Below are 24,902 nucleotides of genomic sequence, written 5' to 3' on the forward strand. Positions count from 1 at the left end.
TTTCCAGGGTTACTAAGGTATTTAAACCTCCTTTATGGAACATAATTTCCTGAAAATAAGCCTGACTACCTGAAATTAACCTGGTCTAACTGCTTTATGAAACACCCCACTGGTTTAACTGCACACTTACCTTATTGCTTTTAAAATGTCACAGCAATGCAAAATAAAAGCAGCCAAGCACAGTTTAAGCAAAACTGAGTGAAATGCTTTAAGCCAGTGTTCATTCAATACATTTAATATCTACTAAATAACAAATTACTGTTTAACATTTGCTTTGTTGTTACTGACGGGCAAATCCTGTCAACAGTTGAGTGCAGAAGATCTGTTATTATGGTGTATACTGTGTGTGTGTGTGTGTGTGTGTGTGTGTGTGTGTCAGCTCACCTCTGTCACCGGCGTGTGTGTTTTCAGGGTTGAGTGTGTCCAGCAGGTGGATGGAGCTGGTAGGTCTGGTTTTGCTGCGGTCCTCCTGTTGATGGTCCGCTGAGCTCAGACCGTTCTCATACAGCTGGCTCTCGCCGTGCCGCAGATGCCAGGTCAGACCTAACAGGTGGACCGCTACACACAGACACACACACACACATAGTAACAGCCAAAGGGAGAGGAAAAGAACATAGAAAAGATCATTATTCAAGGCATGCAGAGGGGTGTGTCTGAATCTTCTTTAATGCCCATCTTAGAACTCTCACAGTTTAGTTGCTTATTAGTGCCCAGCAAGGCAGTGGACAGTTAGCAAATACACAAAAAACATACACATAAACTCTCACGAGACACACACATTCAGTATATGCATGTACACATGCGTACATGAACATAGAACGTGGCAGAGGTGGGCAATTAAGGCAGACATTCAGAGCCTGAGCCCAGGGCTGATATTAAAGCGCTAACACAGTCTTTTATGCATGACTAATGATGCTTTGAAAGCTGCTGCCGATTCACAATCCATATGGGCCTTTTAAACAACAAAGGGTAAGGGAGGATACTGGATCCCCCCTCCCACTCATAAAACTGTTTACTAGGACAACAATCAAGCATGCTGTTAAATAAAAACAACTAACACCTGCCTATTAAGGAAATTAATTAGTCTTGCAATGCTGTCAATAAAATGTTCAGTAAAACATTCACCTTGCTCTGACCAATCATCAGGTCCCATTCATGTGAGATCGTACACTGACACTGCTTTAGTTTTTTTACTTTAAAAGAATCTAAAAAGCCATTGTCCCTTTGCTGATATGAAGAACAAAGCAAATAAAATAAATCATTGCAGGTTTTTTTCTCCTCTGACACATTTGAAACATCAAACAAAAGCAAAGACTCAAATCACAAAGTTACTATGTGCTGGTGGCAGCCAGAGAGGATGACTGCTGCATGCAGATCAAGGTAAGGAACTTCTAACAACTTCAAACACCTTCACTGTCTGTCTTATGTCTGCTGATTGCCGACACCCAGAAAAAGCACTCGACATGCGCTTGCTAACACTCGCACAAAATGGCTGCTTAGAAAAACAAATCCATAATTATACACAGCATGACCAACACAATCACACAGGTACAGCACGCTCACATAAGTGCTTAAACGTACCTGCTATTTTACATGTATGCATGAATTCCCACACCCACACGCAGACACCTACACGCTCACCCACACTTGATCCCTGATGAGGAATACCTCATTAAAACTCCGGATGGTTCAAAGACATTTGCAGTCACTTTCTGTTGCAGATGCAAAGGGGGAAAAAAATAAAAAAAATATTTTCTCTGTAAAATACAGCACATCTATGATGAGCGCTGAGAGTTGAAGCCAATTTGGTCCCATGCTCCACTCTGGGATCTATGGGGATCAGCGAATCATACATTTCAACATTTTAACTTCTGACTAGCCCAAGCCACTGTTGGTTTAGCTATCTACTCTTGCACAATATAGCTCTTCAAAGCAGAACACTGACGATTACTAGGGCCATGAGGGAAACGTCATGCATCATTTACTCCAGGCTAATTGAACTGTCAGCCTGTGACGAGACCAGACATGGACATGCACAGATTCTTCACTTCAGTGTGGGTACAAGTCACTCATTTTAAAATATCTTTTTTTTTTTTTTTTCCTTCACTGTATTTTTATTTTAATTTTGAAAGAAGCAGTATGGGGGATTTTCTCATTAAAGCATTGCTGTGAAATTAGTTGTGATGACTCATGCTGATGCTGGACGGGGGGGGGGGTCTGCCTTGTACATTAAATTTCATGGCTTTAGTTTTCAGAAAAATCCCTTCTGGTTGTCTGGTACTGTAAGTATTCATACTCATATTTAGCAGACATGTGGGAGGAAAAAAAAACAGGCAGGTAGAGAGAAACTCACAGAAAAACATTGCAAAAGTCAGAACAGAATGACATTTTAGTTAACAATAATATTTAGAGACAATTCTGCAGAGATTTCTCTTAAACCATGGCCCATTATCAACTCTCTTCCATTCAAATGAAACATGAAACTTAGTGTTGCACCTACAAATGTAAGTGTGTATGCATCACCACTGTTTGTACTGCATTATATTATGCAGTGGAGTGGAACAACCTATCATCGTTTCATAAATTAGTCTGTAAGAGTACTCAGTGAGGGATGAGGAAGTTATTCCCAAACTGATACATTTAGCATTTCCACCATTCAATCTCTCATGCTCCATTCTCTCCTCACTTCCTCTCATCTGAATTGCTTTTCTTTCTCTCCTTGTTCTCCGGTGCCCCCCCACACCTCCGTTAGCCAAGTGTTACCCACTCCAGTAATGACTGCAGCGACAGTCCTCACCGGCTCTCCTATCTTCTCCTCTTCACCACTCCATCCCTCCTCAAAGGCCCCTCAGACCCTACTTCTCCAGCTCCTGCTCATCAGCCTTTCTCTCACTCCGTCTCGCTCACTCTCTTGTTTTATGGCTGTTGACCTTTTGCTAGAACACTTAGCATCTACATCTACAGAGCACACACACACACACAAGGAGGCAAGGAGGGATAAGGACCTGTGAACGTGATGAGAAGAGGATGGTGGTGGAGGGTGCAAGCTTGTGTGTATGCTCTTGTACTTTTGAGGACTTGGATGTCCTCACAGCAATACTAAAACTATCGATGACATGTTTGCTGTTGTTCTCTTGACCATGTTGACTCTGGGTATTTAACAATTGAGTACTTATGGACTACTAATAACATAGTTTGACAAAGTAATCATAACCCAAGGACCAATTACTTGATATATTTTCAAAAAGTTTGCTATAAGATTTGCGCTTTCAAAAGAGTTAGCAGGGCTGGAAAAACCCACTAGAGGGTCTGGGGGCAAATCTAGAAACCAACCAGTATTTCTACGCTGAAATATTATCCTGCCCCTGCTGTTTGCTGTACGTCAGTTTGTGGTTATTTGTCTAAAATTTAATTTGTTTAAGAATTTATGCATAATATCAAATCAAAAATTAAAGGTCCATATTATCAGGCATGCAAACTGGTCAAGGGTAAAAAATGTGAGAAGGATATGCAAGCAGAGAAACGCTCTCTTTTTGTCCCTGTCTGTCTATCCATCTATCTTGGTGTCCATCTTTCTCTCACGTGCTCTTGCAAAAACGCACGTAACTGTCACACATTAGAAAGACAGACTCCGAGTGCGTCCAGTCACTATAACAGGAAAGACAGCAGTAGCAGCAGCACAGTGGAGACAGCATAAGAGGGGTCTGTTTTTAAGCTTATATGTTTTATAGATAACGGGCATTTGTCTACTGCAACAAGAGAAAGATACCAACAAGCAAGGGCGTCACTTTGTGTTGAAAAGCGCTCCCCCCAAAAAGCATAAAACACTTGAATTTCCTGTTCTGCCTTTCCTACATCAATTTATGGTGGAAATGTTTTTATTTATATAAAAAGGGAAACACAAAATTCAGGTGGCAGGTGACAATTCAAAATCTATAAATATTACAGAATCTATTGCAGTGCAGCTCTCTGCTGTGTTGCTTTCACATATGTTTTTCCTGTAGATCAACTTTTCTCATGTAATATCTGCCCTGCTGTATTGTGTAGGCATGATTTAGTCTTCCCTCCTTTTGTCATGTTCACAGGGAGACAAAATCTTGGCCAACTTGGTTTTGGGGTCATTTTATAATCAGTAGCTTCTTTTATCTAACCTAAAAAAATTAAGTGCAAATAAACCTTTCTTAAAGCACTTTCATTGGTTCTTTACCATTTCATATTGCAAGCTATTTTTCAAAGCATTTTTATCATACGCTTTCAAAAAGTGATGGGTACATGTCCCCAGAGTAAATACACAGAGACCGACACGTTTTATCCTGTTGACGTTAGCCTACATTACATCCAGGTTGCTGCCACTGCTCTGAACAATTATTTCAGCTAACATTATGGGTTAATAACAGGACATTTAACATGTAAGCTAGCTTACTTCTGTCTTACATCACGCTTGCTTTCCGACGGACAGCTCGTTCAGTAGTCTTTTACCGTCCTCACGTATTCAACTGTCAGACTCCGCAGTGTAGCGGACTAGAAAAAAGACCCACCTCACGCTGCGTCTGATTGACTGTTGAGGAGTGACGATTGGTTAAGCACAGCCAGTTCTAAAGTTGCTAAGCCCCCCCACACACACACACTTAAAACAAAACAAAATCTACTTTTTCATGTATTTTCAACCTAAATAAAGTGTCCCCAGTGTGTCTAAACTATGAGAAAAAAACAAAAACAATTCTCCTGCTCAGTCTTCTTGATGTCAAGAATGGATCTGTTTAGCTTGGGACCTCCTCCAGTCCTTCAGTGCAGTTAATGAGCACAGTAGATGGCCCAGCCAACTGACCAGAACACCAAGCAGTCAATCCATCCTGGAGGTTGTTCAGCATGTCTTTTACGGTTTTGAAGGAAAGGTAAATATTTACTGGATGTTCTGCCTCAACTCTCTGTGATTTACCGAGTGAATCTGATGGACCGACAGCTTCACTTGTTGTTAGCAGTTACTTTAGCCGCTAGCTACTGCTAACTGTAATCGCTGTTATCAGCTTGCTATGACCAAACTGGGTGCTCCTAGTGGTCCAAACTACAGTACGTGGGTCCAAAGCTCCAAAGCTCCTGTACTAACACGTAAACACCAACACCCCCCTGAGGCACCAAGCTTCCATTCCTCTCCATAAATCACGAAAAGCTGAGGCATCCGTAGCCGGAGGACATCAGATCCAGAAAATATTCTGCCCATAAAATATGATCCAGTTTCACCAAAACTAGAAAAGTTATAGTATAAGTTGTCTTTTGTATGTAATCAGTGAGCCATCTACTAACTGCCTGAAATAAGTACAAACATATACCCTTTTTACACTAAACATTATAAATGAGGGTAAACCCATTCAAAGTAGACTCCTTTCACATCGGCAGTAGACAAGTTTGCCTTTTCTGTTTTTTTCTAATGTGTCACGTTCACGACATCATGATCACACCAGATGACAGCATTAGTAAATGGTAAAAAGCAACATGGAGGCCAGTGACAATGTAACGGTGGTTACTTTGCGTAGCCCATAGAGGCGTAGCCGCGCTATTTCTGTTTTTTTGGTGCTGGGCACGTGACAGGTGTGTTTACAGTGTTTGTGCACTCTGAAAGACATCACAGGGCGGATATAAAGTCACAGCTGACGCACTTTTAGATTAGCATGTTAATACTACATAAATATATGAATGAGACATTTAGAGATACCCGCAGATAGAAATACATGAAAAGTTGGCGAAAATTTGTCCGCCTGGGTGTCACATCACTGCCAATCGGAGCTGGAGCCAGTAAATACCTGTGACTACTGTAGAGTCATTTGATCCAGGAGTGATTGCCGATTGTACTCTTTTACACTGAAGAGAAAAGCCAGATATTATCGGGTGTTAGTGGATTTTTTGTGGGCGGGGGCTTTATAGTAGTAGGGTATTGTTAAATCATTCAGGTTTCTATGTTTGTTTTTCTTTATGGCCTTTTTAAAATATTTAGTCAGCTGCTAGTATGGAAACAGATAGGAACCTAGAGGAGAAAGAGGGTACAACCAACAATGGTCCCCAGGTGAAATCAAACTGGAGACGTCACAGGTATATAGTTTGTGTCTTACCCACTCCAGTACACCCTGTGTTTCTGTGTTAAGTAACATTTTGAACATCATTAAAAGAACATTTTGAACTGAGAATGAGAACAAATGAGAATGTATAGTAGTTAAAAATACCTTCAGGACCAGCAGTTCCCCTCACTTCTTAACTCTGCTTATAGGGTAATATTTTTTGTCCTTTGAGTGGACACATAAAATACATACACACTCACACAGGCACACACTTACACACAGCATACAGTCAGTTAAGAGAGCAGCATGTTCTCAGCATGAACCTTCACTCTCACTCTCTTTTTCCCCTGTCTGTCTATCCATCTCCCTCTCTGCGTCCATCTTTCTCGCACATAGCAGTTACACATTAGAAAGAGAGACTCCAAGTGAGTCCAGTCATTATAACGGGAGCGGCAGCAGTGGCAGCAGCACAGTGGAGACAGCGTGCAGCAGTTCGGCGAGCTAACGGGCCGAGGCCCTCTCACACATGAATCATTGATCAGTGTGACAGTGAGATGACTGCCAGAGGTAATAGGACGGCACTGCTGTGAGGGGGTTCTGTACTGTACCCTCGCTGACTGTTACCCCGCTGAGATGTGCGTAGAAGATGTGGCAGGCTGAAGAGAACAGCGCAGGGTGTAGAGAGAGATTGAGGCAGTTCAGCAGTAAGAGAAAGAGGTGCTTGATGTGGCATTTTCAGGTTTACTTAAACAACCATGGAGAGAAATAAGAGAACAGAGAGAGATCCAAGCTGGTGGAACTGTGTGGATAAAGTTAGAAAGGCTGCTGAGATAACAACCGCTCCATTACAGCTGTTGTACATTAACAGCTGGAATGCCAGGACGTACGGATGCCGTATCATATTGTGACTGCAATAAATGGCAACCCTGAACCACTAAATTCTCTTCAGCATTCTCTTCCAGATAGGCAGGTTTAAATAGCAGACTATTGAGCTGAAAAGCACCGATAATGTGGGAATGAAGTTGCTGCTGCAGTTGCTGCTATTGTTGTTGTCAGGCATGTGTCGGTCTCCAGATTAGATAGAAATGATTGTGGGCTCCAGTGATGATTAGATTTCACACTCGTAGTGGGAGAAGGAGTGGAAAGGAGATGGAGAAAGAAAACTGTGTGTGTGTGCGTGCGTGCATTCCTGGTTCATGCCTACATGCAGTTATCTGGTGTTTGTAACAGAGCTGGGTTGGGCTGCAAGACACAATGGGTGAGACTGACTGGGAATATACTGTCTTATCGATAACCATTACAGCCAAGGTAGCACTGCAGTCAGTTAAAAATGATTTATCAATACTCTCTCACAAGCAGAAACACACCCAGACCTGATTGTCAAGTTCTTTTCGCTCATACACATACAGCTAAACGCCAACTATATTCCATCTGACAACCAAAGACTACAGCTGGCTTCGCCCTGCAGCAAACACTTTCAAGAGCATCAGTCATTCGATTTAGTGTGTAGTTTAGCATGTACAGTAAAAGCAATTTCTCATCCAAGTTCTGCATGGCTGTGTCAAGCCTCTAGCTAAGCCACAACTTCTGAGGGATGGGAGAAAGAAAGGCAGACGGAGAAAGAAGGGCAGAGGGAGAAAAAAGACACAGGGAGAGGAGTAAGAAAGAAGGAGAGAGACAAATGGAGAAAACAAGTGTGAAGGAGAGTGAAGGAGAGGGACTTCAGAGCCAATAAAACAAATCTGTGTCTAAGTCAATATTAGAGTAGAGACTGAGAGCCTGGGGGTCTGCCTGCCCTTCCGCCTTTTCGCCTGTTGGCCCTTGCTCCACTCTGACAGACAAGAGGTGCTAAAGTGTTTTTCTTATTCCCCTCCAACAAACCCTTAAAAGCTACTAATACCGCTGTCATGACTGTTTAAGTGTGTATGTTAGCGCGCGTGAGTGTGTGTCTGCTGACATTTGCTTGTGTGCAAGTGTGTGTGTGAGCAGAAGCAGAGCCTCATCCTGCAACGTCTTGACTAGTATAAACCAGGACTCCTCGTCCGTGTGACCTTGCTAATATGGAATGGGAAGTCCTGTCTGGATAAAGGGATAAAACGATGGAAAGAGGGATAAAGGCAGAGCGGAGGTGGTGACACACTTCTCACATCTCGAATGATGAGATTTGCTGTGTATCCTGGTGTTTATTTACCAGTGAAACTCGCTGTCACTGTCATCTAGTTAGTCACGGTTGCGACAGTACACCAAGTCCAACAGATCCAAGCTTTCTGCTTCACGCATTTCTCTGTTGTTCTTTCATTTCTAATCACGCCCCCTCTCCCTTCCTGTCAGAGTCCCCCACTCTCCATGTCTGTCTCCCACTCGCTGTCTTACTGATCTGGTCCTTTTCTGAAAGCTGAGTCATGTTCCAACAGACAGAATAGTGTTAAATGAGCAGGGTATCGGCGCCATGTTAGATTCCCCTCTGGCAGCCACCACTGAGAGCTAAAACGCTGCAGACAAACAGCGACTCGCAACTGCCGCTCACAGTCACATACAGCTCCATCCCTGTGTGTGTTTGTGTGTGTGGGGGTGTCATAGAGAGAATGAGAAAGAAATAAAGAGTGTGTGAGTGTAAGTTGCTGTGCACATCCGTGTGCATGTGTGTAAGCACGTACTTGCCCGGTGAACTATTGGAGCTATTGAGGCTATTTCATTGCAGCCTCTCTGACCTTCTGGAGACATTTTACCAAAGGGCTCTCTCGCCATTCAGAACTTTCTGACCAGAGTCTGTCTAGCCATTTAAAGCAATTTTTACCAAAGGCTTTTCTAGCTGTTAGGGCAGTTTTAGCAAAGGCCAGCGGGTTTCTTAGAGCTGCATCAGACGACCAAAATAGAGGACTGAAAACAAAGAGAAACTGGACCAATCAATACAGACCCCAATGAGGCATGAAGCAGCTGGCTGAAAGAAGCTGAGGGAGGGGAGCACACACACACACACACACACACACACATACACAATCCCAATCACAAAGTCAGGCATGTACCTTCACACACATGCACATGCTTAAACACACACACACACACACACATACAAACACACACACATATACATTGGGACTCAGATACAAATGCTCATTGTTTTTGCTGTTTTTTGGACAGATTTTCACCAAGAAGTACCAACATCTGTCAGTACCAACCAGAGTCATTCTCATTTTGTATAATTTCTTTTAAATAAAACCATCATATTTGTGTTCTGGTGTACCAATCAAAACAGACATATATTTACAACACAAATATTTTCTTGTTTGAGAACTAGTAACTGAAAAATAATGAGCCCCAATAATATAGTATATTTGTGTATACACACTCACACACACACACACATCCTAAAACACACACAGAGGCATAAATGCAGACACACATAGTGACTCAAAGGTGAAAGCTCTCTCAGCGTGAGCTATAATTAACAGATTAAAAACATTGAGAAAAAGAGAATAAAGCCAATACACAGTGCAGAACACGCAGCATTACTGTACTGTGATTGAGTCACTGTGTGTGACAGCGATTTTGTGTCCAACTGAACTGTGCTGAGCCAGTGCACTCCTAATAGAAAGGGTTCTAGTTTCCAGGGCCTACTGGAAACAAGTTGTAGCAGCCAATCTTACCCACTCAGCATTGCTGAGTAGATAATTGGTCGCCAGTTGCCCTCCTTGACAGAACTGCAGAATGAAGAGGATCACCGCTGATCCCAGACAAACACCTGTTCAAAACGTTTCCTCCTTTGGGAGAAGGTAATATTTCATTAGGACCAGGCCGACTCAACACCTCAATAGCTTCATCCAGACAGCCATCAACGGACTCAGCTGACCCCCTAACATAATCTCTGGCCTCCTGCCCACCACCTGCTATCAGAACAGACTGCATCCTCCACTATACAGACTGTTCACTCCACAGAGGTTATTATTACTACACAAAGTTGATACATGCTAATGAATGCAGTGCATAAAGACCACCTACCTATAGTTTCAGGAATTCAGCATTTGTGTCCAACTCAGTACAGCCATCACAAAGTACAGTGCAGTATGTGTGCGGTGGCCTGCAGATTGTGCTGTCTGATTACATATGGGGCACAGTTCATAGTGAATAAGAGTAGCACATCTTCAGCAGAGTGAATCAGCATATTTGAGATTTTCCAATTTTGACTGGGACTTTTACTTTTATTTTGGGGGTGGCTTTGCTTCCACATGGATTTGTACAGAGTCTTTGCTTCTTTGTCCTTTCCATCGGTAAACTGTAAAATCAGGCCAAGGAGCTTTACACCCTGTCTTTCAGTTGGGAAATTTCTTTAATTACTTTGCACATGAAGACTGAATGTCAAACATACTTACATAAAATGTGTCATAAATATATAAAATATAAAACACGATTGCGATATAGCAGCTACTTCCTCACCAAGTTAATCTGTAGTTGCAATGTTTATAACAGTCACAGCCAGGTTACAGCACATCAGTTCTGATTTTCTGCCTTAAGCTAAAAGGAAAACGGGTAAAGCTCCCTCATTGGACCCTCCAATATTCATGTGTTTTCAACTCTGTGTGTTTACTAAAACACTTCAACAAGAGTCGGGAACAGTGGTGCTGAAGATGTTTAAAGCCATGTGGCGCGAAGCAGTGCTGCATCACCACCAGCCCGAGACCAAAGTATGCTATCTTCCCTTATGCTTGACAGTAGAGGTGAGGAATATGACAATATATACCGTGAGATGAAATACATTTGTCAACAGTCAGAGATTTGGCCCGACCATTTATACCATGGAAGCTTTTTGCAATGCTGCGGGCTATATTGCAAATCAATGAGCGTAACTGCTTTACGGCAAGGCTGCATGTGATAAAGTACTTTGATTTGCAAGGTATTTTATTTAAAGGTATTTACATTACCCCAAAACAAACATCTCGTTTTATTTTTATCTACAGACAATTTCCCGGAAAATTTAATTGCATTATATATCACTATATATAAAATATTGTGATATAAAATTACATTAGCTGTGATATACCTCTGTGTCCTAACAACAATAGTTCCCTCATGCACCTCAGTCCAAGATGCTGTATGCACAAAAGCAATATTACAGATCCAGATTGGCCAGGAATATTATTTCTAAACGGCTGACCAAGGATGCTGTGCTGGTTGATCACTTTATACAGTGTTGTCAACCAAACAAAACAATTGAATCTGGTAAGTGATGCATATTCTTTGTTCTCTTGTCTCCAACACAGTATGTTTTTTTCACAGCAGACATTTTGACTTGTCTTGGCAGGAAAAGTATAAGTGTTACTAATAACATTAACAAAGGCTCCATTCTATTCCAATGTCCCAGTAAGGCATGACAGGGTGACAGAGAGCATGCACAATAAACATTAATTCAGCTATCATTCATTTATACTGTTTGTGTGCTTTCCCTACTGTTACAAGTCAAAATATCTTCTGAGAAAAATGCCTATTCCTGTACAACTGCTGGACTTGCTGAATGATTGTATTGAGTGATTTTGATTCTGTTATGAGTCAAAATCTGTTGTAAAAGTCAAAAACTGTATCTGAGACAGGATGTTGGCTTATCACCACTCTTGCACTTATTATGGCCTAATAAAAGGTCAACTACCTTGTCTAAACAGTCCCACATTTTCTTTAACCTTTAAGAGCTACTAGTCCATATCTTTCATAAGCTCACCTTGTCCCTTCACCAGGCTTCATTAGATGGTAGGGGACCTGCTGCCACCCTCTCGTTTTTCATATTATAAACTTAGTCTAAAGAGGAGATACCATCTGAACATTATTAGATTACCTCTATAAACTCTTTGAGCAGGCATCAGCTACCTTCTTTGTTTACTTTCATCAGCTATAGCTCTCAAGCTCACACATCTGCTAGTTATGCAAGTTGAGAGTATGGCAAGGTGCTTTCTCAGCTACTGATTAAAAGCTAGTTTTTCCTCTTTTTTTTGCTTTCTAAAACTGCTTCTTGGGCGTCTTGTCTCACTTCCAACATAACATTGGAGTTTCCACACACACTATAACTGTTAAGTATCTGTGCTAGCTTAACTTAAAGCAGACTAAAATATTATGCAGCTGGCAACTCACCTTTACTCTGACAGAAACATGATTTTAATTCCTTTGCTTTTTGTTTCTTTTATTTCTTCTGTGTTTGCCTGTTAACATGCAGGCTTTAGTTTTTGGGGTAACTGTACAGGAACATTGATGCAGTTAGCTACATGGGGACTAAACTATTTGCATCCTATGTCTAATCATCCTAATAATTGTGGATGATTAGACATAGGATGCAAACAATTTTTTAAAATTCAGTCTCTCTCTTGTTTATATTTTCAGCCAATATTTGTTTATTTATTGCATTAATTACTTATAATTAAACTTAATTGCTTGATACTTTAGAGCTAACAAAACAATTTAGCATAGGTATTTTGAGGGCCACCTGCATCTTTTGGGTAGCTCCAATAATATTGTTCTAGCAAAAAAAATGTCAGTGCCAGTGCAGTGATAAGTGAAGTAATTGAGATCCAAATGTGAAATTTTGGGTAAAATTATGTTGCTCCTGTCACTGATTTTCTAAATAGTAAGACAACATCTTCCTAAATGGCCTTTTAAATATTTTATATATATATCAGACATGCTAAATAGTATCACAAATCTTTTGTCTCGCAATGTGGTTAATGATTGACAACATAATTTATATTCCATAGATGTTGATAGCAAATAGGTGCACTCTGCTTGGCTCACAATGGCTCACATTAGCAATAGTGACACCAGGCTGGTGCGAACATGGCAACCTCCGTCTTTACACCATCACCTCTTGTGTGACTGTCAGAATGTGATAGCAGATGCAGTAGCTGAAAGATTGAAAAAAAAATGATTACATTTCTTATCGTGTTACGTCTGTACCATCTGTGGTCTGACTCACAAAAAAAGTTACAACAGCAATAGGTAGCTCATATGATATTATTTGCTAATGTTAACTTTGTTGCTAGTTTTAACTTCAGCACTTCAGTTGTTACATGTCTGCATGCTGTGGTTCATTGCCTAAGAGAATAGAATTAGACAAGTACATGTACAGTAGTTCTGTGACTGTGTGTGTTTTATTGCCCTTTTTTAAATTTCTGTCAGGAAACAGGGGACTAAGATAAAAAAAACAATCCATAAAGCCTGAACACCTGTACTAAACTTTCATGACCTATGACATATTGTTGTTAAATGTGAATGTGTGTCTGAGAAAATGTCTTCTGGGCATAATGTACAGTTGGTAAAGTGTGCTCCTCAGCTCCCAGTTGTAATTTTTCTACTTTTTAGCCAGGGTGGTCAACAACACAGAATAGCACAAGCACTAAAGTCATGATAAGCTGTAATCAGCCTGGCGCTGAGACAGACAAGCCCTGCTAGGACGTTTGGAGGAGAAATCCAGATCAAGAGGGAGCGACTTAAGAACTCTCATCCTGTTCTAGCCACCAAGCACATTTGTTATTTGGTAAGTAGGGCTGCAATTAAAGACTATTTTCAATTCCTTTGTTGAACTTTTCAAAATAAATAGATTGAATAGAATGTCTAACCCCCCCCCAAACAAAATGCCTATCAGAGCCCACTGTAGCATCTTCAAATGCTGCTCGTTTTGTTCAACCAACTGAATTTACAATGATACAGTAAATGATCACATTTAAGGTATCTGAAAGTAGAAAATGTTTGACATTTTTACCTCATTCTACTCACATGATTAATTAATCAACTTTGTTGTCACTTAATTTGTGTCATTAACTGATAAATCATTTCAGCACTTACTTGTAAAACATACACATTAAAACTTAAACAGTTATTTAGTGTGTCAACGGAAAACAAATGCAAATATTTATATATTTTTTTAACATTTGCTTGTTCCAGCTTCCAAAATGGATGTGCTCTTTTGTCTTGTATTCGTGTAAACTGAATTATCTCCGGGTTTTGGACTATTTGTTGGACAAAACAAGACATGGGAAGGCAGCACCTTAGGCTCTGGAAAACCGAATCAAGAAAATAATCAGCAGATTTGTTTAGAATAGAAATAATCATTAGTTGTAACTCCAATAAACACACAGACACAATATCATTTTTCTTCAATTGGAGACTGTACTGAGTTTGACCCCTGTAAATAATGGCTAATTTTTAAGGCAGATGCTTTGAATTGCCATCACACTGTGAAAGCAGATTTACTAAAAAGAAATAACGCAAAAGTAATGAACTTAAAGCCACTAACGAGTCATTTGGTTCTTTATGGAACCACCAGGTCCCCTGAAGCAGCACGTATTGCAAAACAGAATCATAAAGAAGATCTTGGCTTAAAGTGTACACTGTCTGTGTCCCTGTGACTGAAATGTGATTTGGAGGTGATTATTTGATTGCAGGGTGCTGCTGACTTGCTCATTTCACTTGCGTCAGTAGCTTCTCCCTGTTGCCATAGAGATGATTATCTTTCATAACTGAAACATCCCGCCCTCTCCTCATATTTGATTCAACAATAGAGGATTGTAACTGTTTAAAACAGCAAGACATTCATTAATGCAGAAAATACTCTAATTAGCTTTTTTTTGTCAGCATGATAGAGCAATAGTAGGTAGATTTTTACGGAGGCAGAACTTAAATGAGGCTCGGAATAGAAAATGAGTTGCTGGTAGTGTTGTCAGTAGCAATATTCTTCAAGATTACAGATGCAATCTTAATCTGTCCTCTATCTCTCCTTAAATGCCCCGTTTGCTATCATAATGCCTGCTCCTCATATCTGATGGCCGTGTTGTGCTTAATAACAAGCTACGACTGCAGGAGGGAGGGGTACGTTGGGAGATAAACAAATTAACAAAGCTATTCGCAGCCCCGGCACCACCAGGGGGTATGGGAGGAGAGTAAAAAGGGCAGTAAAGAAAGAGAGGACTGCCTTGGCTAATCACAACAGGGGGCATACGCTGCAATCACTTAGGCACAGCATTATCTCTGCAATCATGCATCGTCCTATTGTTGTGCTAATTGGAAACCTTAATTTGAAACATAATATTAGTGCCTCATTATTTGCTGGGTTACTTTCCCCGAAATTAATAAACAAGTCACATAACTTGCACTAAGATCTTTAAGGACTGCCAATAATTTGAGGTGGGTATTAAGAACTGGTTCCACACTGTCAAAAAAAAGATTTGCTACAAATCATCAATGTCCTGTGTTTTTTAAAATTATTAAGAGGCACATCAAGTGTCCGAGATCTGCAGCAAGGACCTCGCGGTCACTCTGTGCCTCCACTTAGCATGTGGGGTCAGTTACTAGCTCAGTTACATGCTGAACCATGGATGACTGCGGCAGGCAGTGTAAAGTTTGGCTGAGCATCACGAGAAAAGATGAGGATTCAGCCAAATGTAACAGCTGCGTTAAGATGATTTTCACCAAGTGGGGGATGCATTTCCAGCATTCTGAAATGCTGGGCTCCAGCTTGGCACGGCTGTAAAGGAATATGTCATATTTTTTTAAATGTTGCAAATGTCTTGATTCAGTTGGCAGCATCAGCAGTATCACACTGACAGACAATACGCACTAAAGTTACCTAATGCAGGATTAAGAAAGATACAGATATGGGACAAGTTGTGGCTATTATTGTGAATACTTACATGTAGTACTGCAACTAAGGACTAATAAACATTTGGTCTTTAAATAGATTATGCAATCAAATACCTTTTTTTCTTCTAACCACATTTACCTTAACATTAGCAAACCATTATACATGAAAAAATAAATAAATAAAATCAAACAACTAGTACAGCAGAATAGCCTGTAGAGGATGATTATATTTGGAATAAGGGATAATTCATCACCATATTTGAAACACTAAATATTATTTCTTTTTATATATTTTTTATATGATAATATGAACTCATCTTCAATAAGAACCTGATTTAATGAGAGACAGGCTAAAAATCAATATACAGAAAATGTCAGGGCTATTATTTAATGAAGATGAAAAAGCGCAAAACTACTGAAGGGAGAACTCCCCCCCCCCCCACCCCCCACCCCCCATTCCTGTCAGTGGCTGTTAATTAATTCATTAAAATTACTGAATTATTATGTAATGAGAGAACCTAATCATCTGGTGGCCTGTGTCTCAACCTCTCCCCTAGACAAAGACATTAAGTCCATGACCACTTTAATCTTGCTATTTGAATATCTTTGATTTACAGGCTAACATATCATCTATACTTACATCCCATACATCTCAGTGCAGTTGCCATGGTGATGTCAACATGGAGATCGATCATTGCCAAGCAGGAGTGGAGCATGACACCAATTAAAAGGTGATGTCGTCTCCAAGTCATCACTCACACTCCTCACTAATGCACTAATTACCGGGGCTGGGACATTAATGGAATAGCATGGTTCAGCCAGGGGATTAATCTGCATGGATTCGCCAGCGTGCGCGTGTGTGTGATGTCTGTCTGTGATGTGCGTGCATGTATGTGTGTGTGATTAATGCAAACCCCCGCCTGCTCCGGCGTGACCTTGAGCACCACCACGGGAGAGAAATGAACTGGCTGGGTTGGGATATCTGCACTTGGGGCGGTGGAGGGGAGACGATGTGCTGTGGTGGAGGGCCGGGCCAAGGTTGAGGATGAACAGGGAATTGGTGCAATCGGAGGGGATCAATGAATAAATTTGGTGTCTGACTTTGAGAAACTCTGCTGATGATCTTCCAGACTGAAGAAAAACTCCAGAAACTTTCTTGATTTTAAAGATCCAAATTATTTCTAAATTAGTAGCAGTCATAACACTGGAGTTAATCAGCCTTCATTAGTAGCTCAGAAATATGCTGCGTTTATCTGCATATTGTCAGTGGTTAAGTATTCAGATCGCAATACTGCTACTAATGTGATTTAAAAAAAATTTAAAAAGTGATTTAAGTAATGAGACCTCAACTTAAAACAAATGAGACAAAGTTAAATATTGAATAAGTAAATAAAAATTATAGAAACATTATAAAAAGCCCAGACAATAAGGCCATAAGCTAAAATGAACCTGGATTTATCAATATAATAAAAACAGCAAGTCTGAAACAAGTAGGAAAATAATAAGGTGCGTGTGTGAGTTTCTTACTGCATGGACATATTAATCACAGAATAATCACCAGTTTTGTGCGCTTTGGTCCAGGACAGCTAATTTACAATTTAAAAGATCCTACAGAGGGTCACATTTGGAATATATTACCTGCTGTTTTAAAAGCAAAGTAAAAAAATTTCAGCAGTCCATCTCTGTTCCCTATTGATCTCTTCTGTTTTTTTTCTGTCTTTTTTTGTTCCTTTGTTTTATTTTACCCTTTCAAGTCGGCTACATTTTGTGTGTAAAAAAAACCCTGTTGGAGTTTGTTTCTGTATTTTTTATTGATTCTTTTTTGAATTAATTAGGCAGTCTCTTGTCAAGCATCCCAATTTCCTGGCCCCTCCATAGCGATCTGTTTTGAAAATGTTGATTCTTTTAAAATAAAATCAGAAGCAACAAAAGCAAATCTTGTTGTACAGCAACGCACTACATGTGCGCGCTGGATGGTTGATGGGTACTCTAACTCACCGATGACGTATGTGAGCAGCAGGGCCAGGGTGAGAGTAAGCAGCGACGCCGACAGGGCTGTACACTTCCAGTTGCAGCAGCGGTGAGGCTTGTTAAAGGTAAACAGTGGTCTGGTCACGCTGCTGCGAGGGAGAGGCCGGGGTGGAGGGGAGTACACGGTCCCAGATGTCAGAGGGTAACCCTGCCCCGCCCCTGACAGTAGAGCCGATGAACCAGAGCCCTGCTTGAACAGGAAGTGTCTGCGGGAGAAAGACAAAGAAGACATTTTATTCTTACCTGCAATTGAATCCAATTGTTTGCTAAGCCCCCCCCACCAAACTGTCGCGACGCCTGTCAGTTTGCTTGGCGCATATGCAGTTTACAGAGTTAATGATGGAAGATTTACCACTCAAAGTTCATAGCAATTTTGGAAACAATGGGTTCTTGATTTCAGACAGAGGCAGACAAAAGCAGGCCTCTCATTTCTTGCCAGCAACCGTTGATTTTGTCGGCTGAAATGACAACAGTCACTGGCAGATTTACTCAGCTTTGTCTAGCTAGCTAATTAAGCTAAGGTTAGCTCCGGAGAGTTATTTGAAAGCTTGAAAACACTTTCTCCGGCTGCAGACTCATTTTAGAAGGAGAGTCTTGTAACATGCACTTGATGGCTACATAGATTATATTGTGCTCAAAGACATGAGGCATAAAGTCAGCTTCACCAGATAGTGAACAGTAGAAGACATGGAACTAAACTAAGCATTTTTCTTGTATTTCTGTTTGTCCTAACAGGATTATAAACATTAGGAAACAATGTTAGATTGTTATTTCGTTCCCTGTCTGGCTGTTTAGCCTCCTTGTTCAAAAAAAGTATGCTTTCACTTTTAATGTTACAAGAAAAAAGGCTCAGATGATGATGTGTTTGGCAAACGTAATGCTATCTGTGGGTGTTGGCTGAGCTCACTGGAGTGTAAACTTCCCCAAATCCAATAAAAGGCTGGACAGAGCTTCTTAAATTACTCTAAACTCTGAAATACTACTCAGTAGATGAGCTAGACATGAAGGGTTTTTTTTTTAACATAACATGTAACTACACAACCTATTGCAGTTATTTAATAATATGCTCCTTGGCCTTGGGAGTAGGGTTGCCAACCGTCCCGTAAAATAACGAATCGTCCTGTAACTGGACTTAAGATTTGTTCCATATTGAACTGATGCGGGGGTATTTTTTGAGAATCATTTCAGTGCAAATCTATGGGAAGTTAGGTTACAGGTTTGACAGGGCGATTTGAATGAGATAGAAGGAAACCCTCCTGCTCTGACCGTTCCCTCTCCCCCTGCTCTCTCCCTCAGCATGTCTGTCCTGTCATGTTCAACCAACCAAACAGAACAATCAGAGCACTCACAGAAGAATGTAGTACTAGCAGGACAAATATTTGGACAAATTTTATACATAATAACAGTAATATGAACATTTACCCCCCCCCCCAACCATTCCAGGAAGCTAGCAATCCTCCTTGAGAGTAACACTTAGGTACCACTATAGTAGCTGACGGAGCAGATAAACACACTGCTATTTATTCCATTTCTCCTTTGTTTTGAGTTTTGGAAAAGCTAGGGAAAAGAAACCAACCTCTCTTTAAATACTGACTATCACTCTTTCATCAGCACTATGCACAGCACTTTGGCATATGGACAACTCCATGAACAAGTTTTACGGTTGCTAAGCTTTGATCGATGATTGGACAATTGTTCTTTGGGGGATGGGTTTAGCGAAAGAACATTTAATTGCTGTTTTAATCTTATGAGGAGGGAGCCGTTACGCATTCTGTGTCCCACAAACTACTTGCCACCTCTGGGACCACTGTTTTTGTGTTTCTAAAGTAGATTACAGTTTGAATTTGGAAACAATCAAAGTTACAGGGCAAGCCTATCTGGGACAGTGGTTCAATCCTTCACCAATTAGCTTAGCACAGCACAGACATCATCTTTTCTTAGGTATCTAGTATCTTATTCTGATTGTATTTATGCAAATCTGCACTCTGTGGAATTCAGTCTCACTCTGAAGTATGCCTGACTGAAACTCATTTAAAGAGCCCCCAAGGTGGAAGATTTTAGAGAAGACCCCTTTCCTGCTCTTTTTTTTTTTAATGATTAATACAGGCTGGCTCAGGATTCAGATGTCAGACTGTTCTAATTTGCCAGTGCATAAAGATACAGTCCTTCTAAACCTCACCTGGTTGAAAAAACTCTTAGCACTGTCTAGAACTACGTAATTTAGTTAAATATCTTAATATCCCACGTGTGGCTACATTTGTGTGCTTTTAATTTAAGTGGTCTCTTAAACTTGCAAGTAATGCATCATCAAAAATTAATCCAAAAAAGCTAAAATCAAGGACGAAAAGTAGTCAAAGGAAGTCCCAAAGCGCTGCGATTCCACTTGTAATTTATATTATGTTCCGCCATAAATTGTGGGGGATGAGTAATATGTGGCAAATGTGAAACACATTATTCACAGTTAGTGCACTATAACCAGTTAAACAATAGGAAACAGTCTTGCCACAAACTGCTATGTATTATTTCCACAGCACACTACAGATACGGTATAAGCCACAGAATGTGAAACTATAAGCTCAGTCCAAGTCCTTCATCAGAAAAGAAGCCCAAATTTGACAAAGTGCCTCTTTGGTACATGGTTACGAGCAGCTACTGTAATGCAGAGCAACAATGATATGAAAGAGAATGAAAAAGCCCTGGCAGCCATGGATCAATGACTTACCTATTCCTTTTTTTGACTCATCAAAGTGACTTCTTAGGTTATACTGCTGTATTAGTTAAACGAAGATGAGGTTCATTTTCATTATGAAAAAGAGGGAGTTAGATGGTGATGATAGCGAACTAAGCTGAAGGCCAATTAATCTAGGTAGCATTTCATCTATATTGTGTTTGGATAATTGAGGGCGAGGGTTGGAGGGTGTCAGACGAGGACGCAGAAATATAGGGGCTAGGAAATTATTCAGTTTGGAAACCTGGATCTGGGCAGGCAATTATAAGTAGTTCCAGCTTGTTCCGGCCATATTGACTTCCATCAAAAAATGAACAAAGTCTGTTGTTGTGGGGAAACAAATAATGGTTATATTGGAGAAAACATCAGAGGCAAAAAAAACAGCTATGACTTATTGTTTTTTTCCCTGCAGTGGGTGTGTGTATTTTCCATAACAAAAAAATATCCTGGAGCTCCTGGAATTCTCTGACAGCAATGATTGCCCCAGGTTACTGTGTGCTCTCCGAGGGTTAATACCGGCTGTGAGCGCGATATGTCGGGCTCAGCTTGCTAGAGTGTTCTTCTGTCCGTGCAGCGAAGGGTGTGAGGTCGCAGGCTGCTGGAAGGACTGTGGTCTCTGAAGGGGGCTCTCAGAGGACAGGCCATTAAAGTGGGGCGAGATAGCAGACTGACAGCGTCTTTGGACACCAGACTGACCCTGCCCCATACCTCGTCCATTTGCCCTCATACACGGCAAAACACATCCATCTTCTCAAGTAATTTAGTCTCATATTCAGCCTTGAAGATGGATTTCACTTAAAAAAAGAGAAAAATTCTAGTTTCAAGAATTTTCTAAAACTGAGTTTGGGTATCATGATGCATGACAGAATAAAGCAGATCACAGCATTTGTGTCATGCATATTACTTCAAGGAAATACTTGAAACAATGATTTGCATAAGAAACTGGTGAAATTATCCCAAGGCAAGGCACAGCGAGTTTATTTCTATAGGACTTTTCAAACATAGAAGCAAATTATACTGCTCTACATAAGGCAAAGCATGCACTAGAGCAATATAACAACAATAACAATAACAAAAAAAAAATCATTTAAAGCAGAGTAAAATGAAAAACATCTCACCGCATTGACTCTTTTGTAGGAGTCAATAACAGACTTAATTTAGGGTAAAATGGATATTTTTTGCTATTTAATTGTCTTTCTGTCTGTTTTAATGTCATTATTTACTTTAATTCTGCTGGCAAAATCATTTTGTCAGTCATCTTTAGTCTCTTTCTTTCTATGTGTTTTTCTCTTTCCACCTGTCTATAATGTGGCTGTGTTTAAGATGAGAGACAGATGACATCCATCCTTCCCTGTCTGCCTCCCTTCCTCTCTCCATCCATCCATCCAGCATCTGCTGAAGGCTGTGTGTCAGATGGGGGACACAGGAGGCTGCACACGGAGCAACCACACACCTAAGGGTCAATTGTAGTTCAACTCTGAAAGGCCAGAAATAAACTTAGGACAAACGCACGCACACATGCACATAGAGGAACATAGCTCAGCTCAGGGATGCCCAGACAAGACAAGCATACACAAAAAGATGTCAAGTTCAGGTAAGCATTTTCACATTTTTTGAGGCCAGTACGCAGGTCGAGTCCGCTGTGGTGCTTTTATTGCTCTGCTGAAGGTGGACTAGAGCAAAAGGGATCAGAATCCAGCTAAGGAAATTGCATTTGTCTGCGCATGTGGAACTTGTGTCTTCTTGTGTGGCGCTTTTAAAAATGCTTCACTGTTCTTCCTGGCTCCCTGCCTTTGATCTTCTCAGACAACATCCAGGGGCGACGCCCAGGAAGCTTTGAATTCATATCGGAGGGCAGATTTCCCCCGAGTAAGGAAGAAAATGAGAGTTGCCACTCTCCAGGAGGTCGGAGTCTATGGCCCAAGGGCTGTCTTTACCTGGATATGTGTGAATTACCAGGTACACACACAGGTACATGCAGATATACGGTGCGTGCGTGTGCGTATAAAAGTTTATTTCAGTGTGTAGCTGCGCATGCACCGTGTGTTACTCAAGTAGTATCACTTCTTAGCGATAAGAGGAAGGAGAGAAGGCAGTACCAACATTTGTTATGCCTCTTAACAGACCTAGTGTGAGACCCAGTCAGATATATTGAATATCCATATCTGCATCCTTCCACTTACACAAGTTGGCCTCTCCAGAAATATAACAGATATGCAGCTGAAAAGGAAATCTATGCACACTTCAAACAGTTTTAATCTCTGCTGACGCAACGCCAATATACTTCGATACAGATTTATCAAACACACGTCGGAGAAACTAGACGTGCACTTGACAACAAGAAATATTGTACACATTTTTTTGCCATTTTATTAAGGTCATAGCATCACTTATAATTCCATTGGCAAGAGCCCCCATGTCAAGTTTATAAATACTTGATAAATCTTTAATCGCATGCCTGAGATTCAGCTGATAACCGCAGCATCAGGGTAAGAGCAGAAATATGAAATCATTAGATTAGCAGTGTATCTGAGAATGTGAAAGAGGAGAGAGAGGAGAGTGCCTGAATATTAAATCCAACCCAAAACAGTTAAGCAGTGAAGACAGCCATTTTTTTGCCTTGCCCCCACCAAAAGCTAGATAGAAAAGAGCCAATAATATCTGAATTATGTTATGAAGGGACACTATTCTATTGACTATGAATATGATTACATTTTATGGCTCAGAACTAATAGCGCACTATCAAATGAAACTTATTTGACTATAAACTCCCAAATGCAAAAATGTATTACTACAAAAAGGCACCATCCAATATACTAAGCCACTGCGGAAATTGTGTTTTATAATCACATCTCTCTTTGGGAGAGAGTTCTTTATGTTCAGCAAATATTATTTGAGCAATTTCACACACACAAAAAGTGTGAATTTTGTTTATGGCGGATTTTCATTTAAAGCAAATAGATAATGTAATTACGATGCACTTCTGACAAGTCTTTTACATTGATAGTCATGTCTGGCCAATGATTAATTTAAATTGTCACTGAATCTAATTTTATTCTTCCCTTCCTTTAAATGAGGTAAGATCTAATTATGGCCTAATGCATAACTTATTAAAATCTCTTCTTCTGGTGTGGCGGCCTGCCAATCTCATTCTCACTCATAATACCAGAATTCAGCTGCTGCATCGTGCTCTCATTAAACATGCAAACATATTCTTATGCACCTTGCTGCTTCTTCTCGAAAAGCAGCCTCACAAATGAGGATCTCCTAAATAATTCTCTGATCAATTATTACTTATGCAGCTAGCAAATGCTTAATTCTGTTTGATGGGACGAAATTCCAGTGGCTCGTCTGCAAGCATTTGGAAAAAATTAATCTGGTGCTCTACACTTGGAAGTGGGATCACAAAGTGTTCCTGAAAAGAGTAGGCCCACTCTACCTTTCTTTTACATAGTATAACTCAGATAGTGGTCTCCTGGTAAATCTGTCTTCAGTGGGGTATGAGAATGAAAATAATCCCAAAAAACTTGAGAGATTCGTTATGACTTTGATGCTGTGCAAAGTCCTGTAATAATACCCAGGAGGCCTGCGTGGTGTTCCACTTTCTCCTCTCTACATGTTCAAAACATGTCCATCCTAACAAATCCTTTAGTCCAACATTCATTCTTAATCATTTTTCTAAGAAATTGTCAACGTCTGCCAACTCACACTCCTGATGAAAGAATTTTTGTTAATCTAATGATCCTCATTTCTGAGATTAAAGAAATGTCTTTAATCAAGTGACATTATGTTGAAGTAGGGCAATTTGCCTTGAAGATGTTTTTAGTTGAAGGCTTTCCTTGCAAAATGACATAAACACTGTTTTTGACTGAAAGCATTTTGGATCGAAGCCCTTTATTTGTTCCAAATTCTTAGCTTTTGTTGACTGAATTATTTTTTTAAATAGTAATACCATTGTAAAAAAAAGAAAAAAAAAAAAGAAAACCTCAGTGTGCATTAAGAGGGGCTTTTTTAATGTGTTGCATTCTCTCACCTGGTCTCAAGGGGAATGTTGCTGTTGAGCACCCAGCTGTTGTGAAGCTGTGCCTGGTCTGTGCTCGAGCTTGTGTCTGCCCCCTGGCTGCCCTGGCTGGCCTGGCACCGCGTTGGCATGGTCTTCCTCTGCAGGCTGACTTGAGTGTAGGGCGCCGGGCGGGCACAAGTGCAGGCGTGGGGCGGAGGGGGAGGCGGGGGCAGCGGGCGAAATGTGAACTGACCACCTGGACTGCTGGGCAGCTCTGTGCAGAGAGACAGAGAGAGGCAGAAGAAGGAGGAGAAGGGCAGAAATAAACATAGGTTTATTAGGAGCGCAGTACCATAAATTACAAATAAATGTGGCGTGTTAGTTGACAGTTTATTGTTATTATACTGATTGAGGGGCATAAATCAGCTTGAAAACTGTGCCTGTCCGGCGCCTTCCCTTCCTACCTGCTTTG

At 40.7% G+C, this 24,902-nt stretch overlaps 1 protein-coding gene across 8 annotated transcripts in view; it reads right to left on the minus strand.

Moving 5' to 3' along the window:
• The window catches only part of tenm1 (teneurin transmembrane protein 1), a 116,517-nt gene extending 91,906 nt beyond the window's left edge, over positions 1–24,611 (minus strand). The window contains exons 1-3 of one of the 8 annotated variants that reach the window (XM_046031049.1): positions 24,461–24,611; positions 17,667–17,905; positions 385–558 (exon numbers count right to left, since the gene is read on the minus strand). In XM_046031049.1, the coding sequence (XP_045887005.1) occupies positions 385–558; positions 17,667–17,905; positions 24,461–24,579 (532 nt within the window). In that variant the 5' untranslated portion in view covers positions 24,580–24,611. The other 7 variants (XM_046031057.1, XM_046031054.1, XM_046031056.1 and 4 more) reach the window with 7 other exon arrangements.
• Positions 24,612–24,902: the final 291 nt, after the last annotated feature.

The sequence above is a fragment of the Micropterus dolomieu genome, linkage group LG19, assembly GCF_021292245.1.
Source record: "Micropterus dolomieu isolate WLL.071019.BEF.003 ecotype Adirondacks linkage group LG19, ASM2129224v1, whole genome shotgun sequence".
Lineage (NCBI taxonomy): Eukaryota > Metazoa > Chordata > Actinopteri > Centrarchiformes > Centrarchidae > Micropterus > Micropterus dolomieu.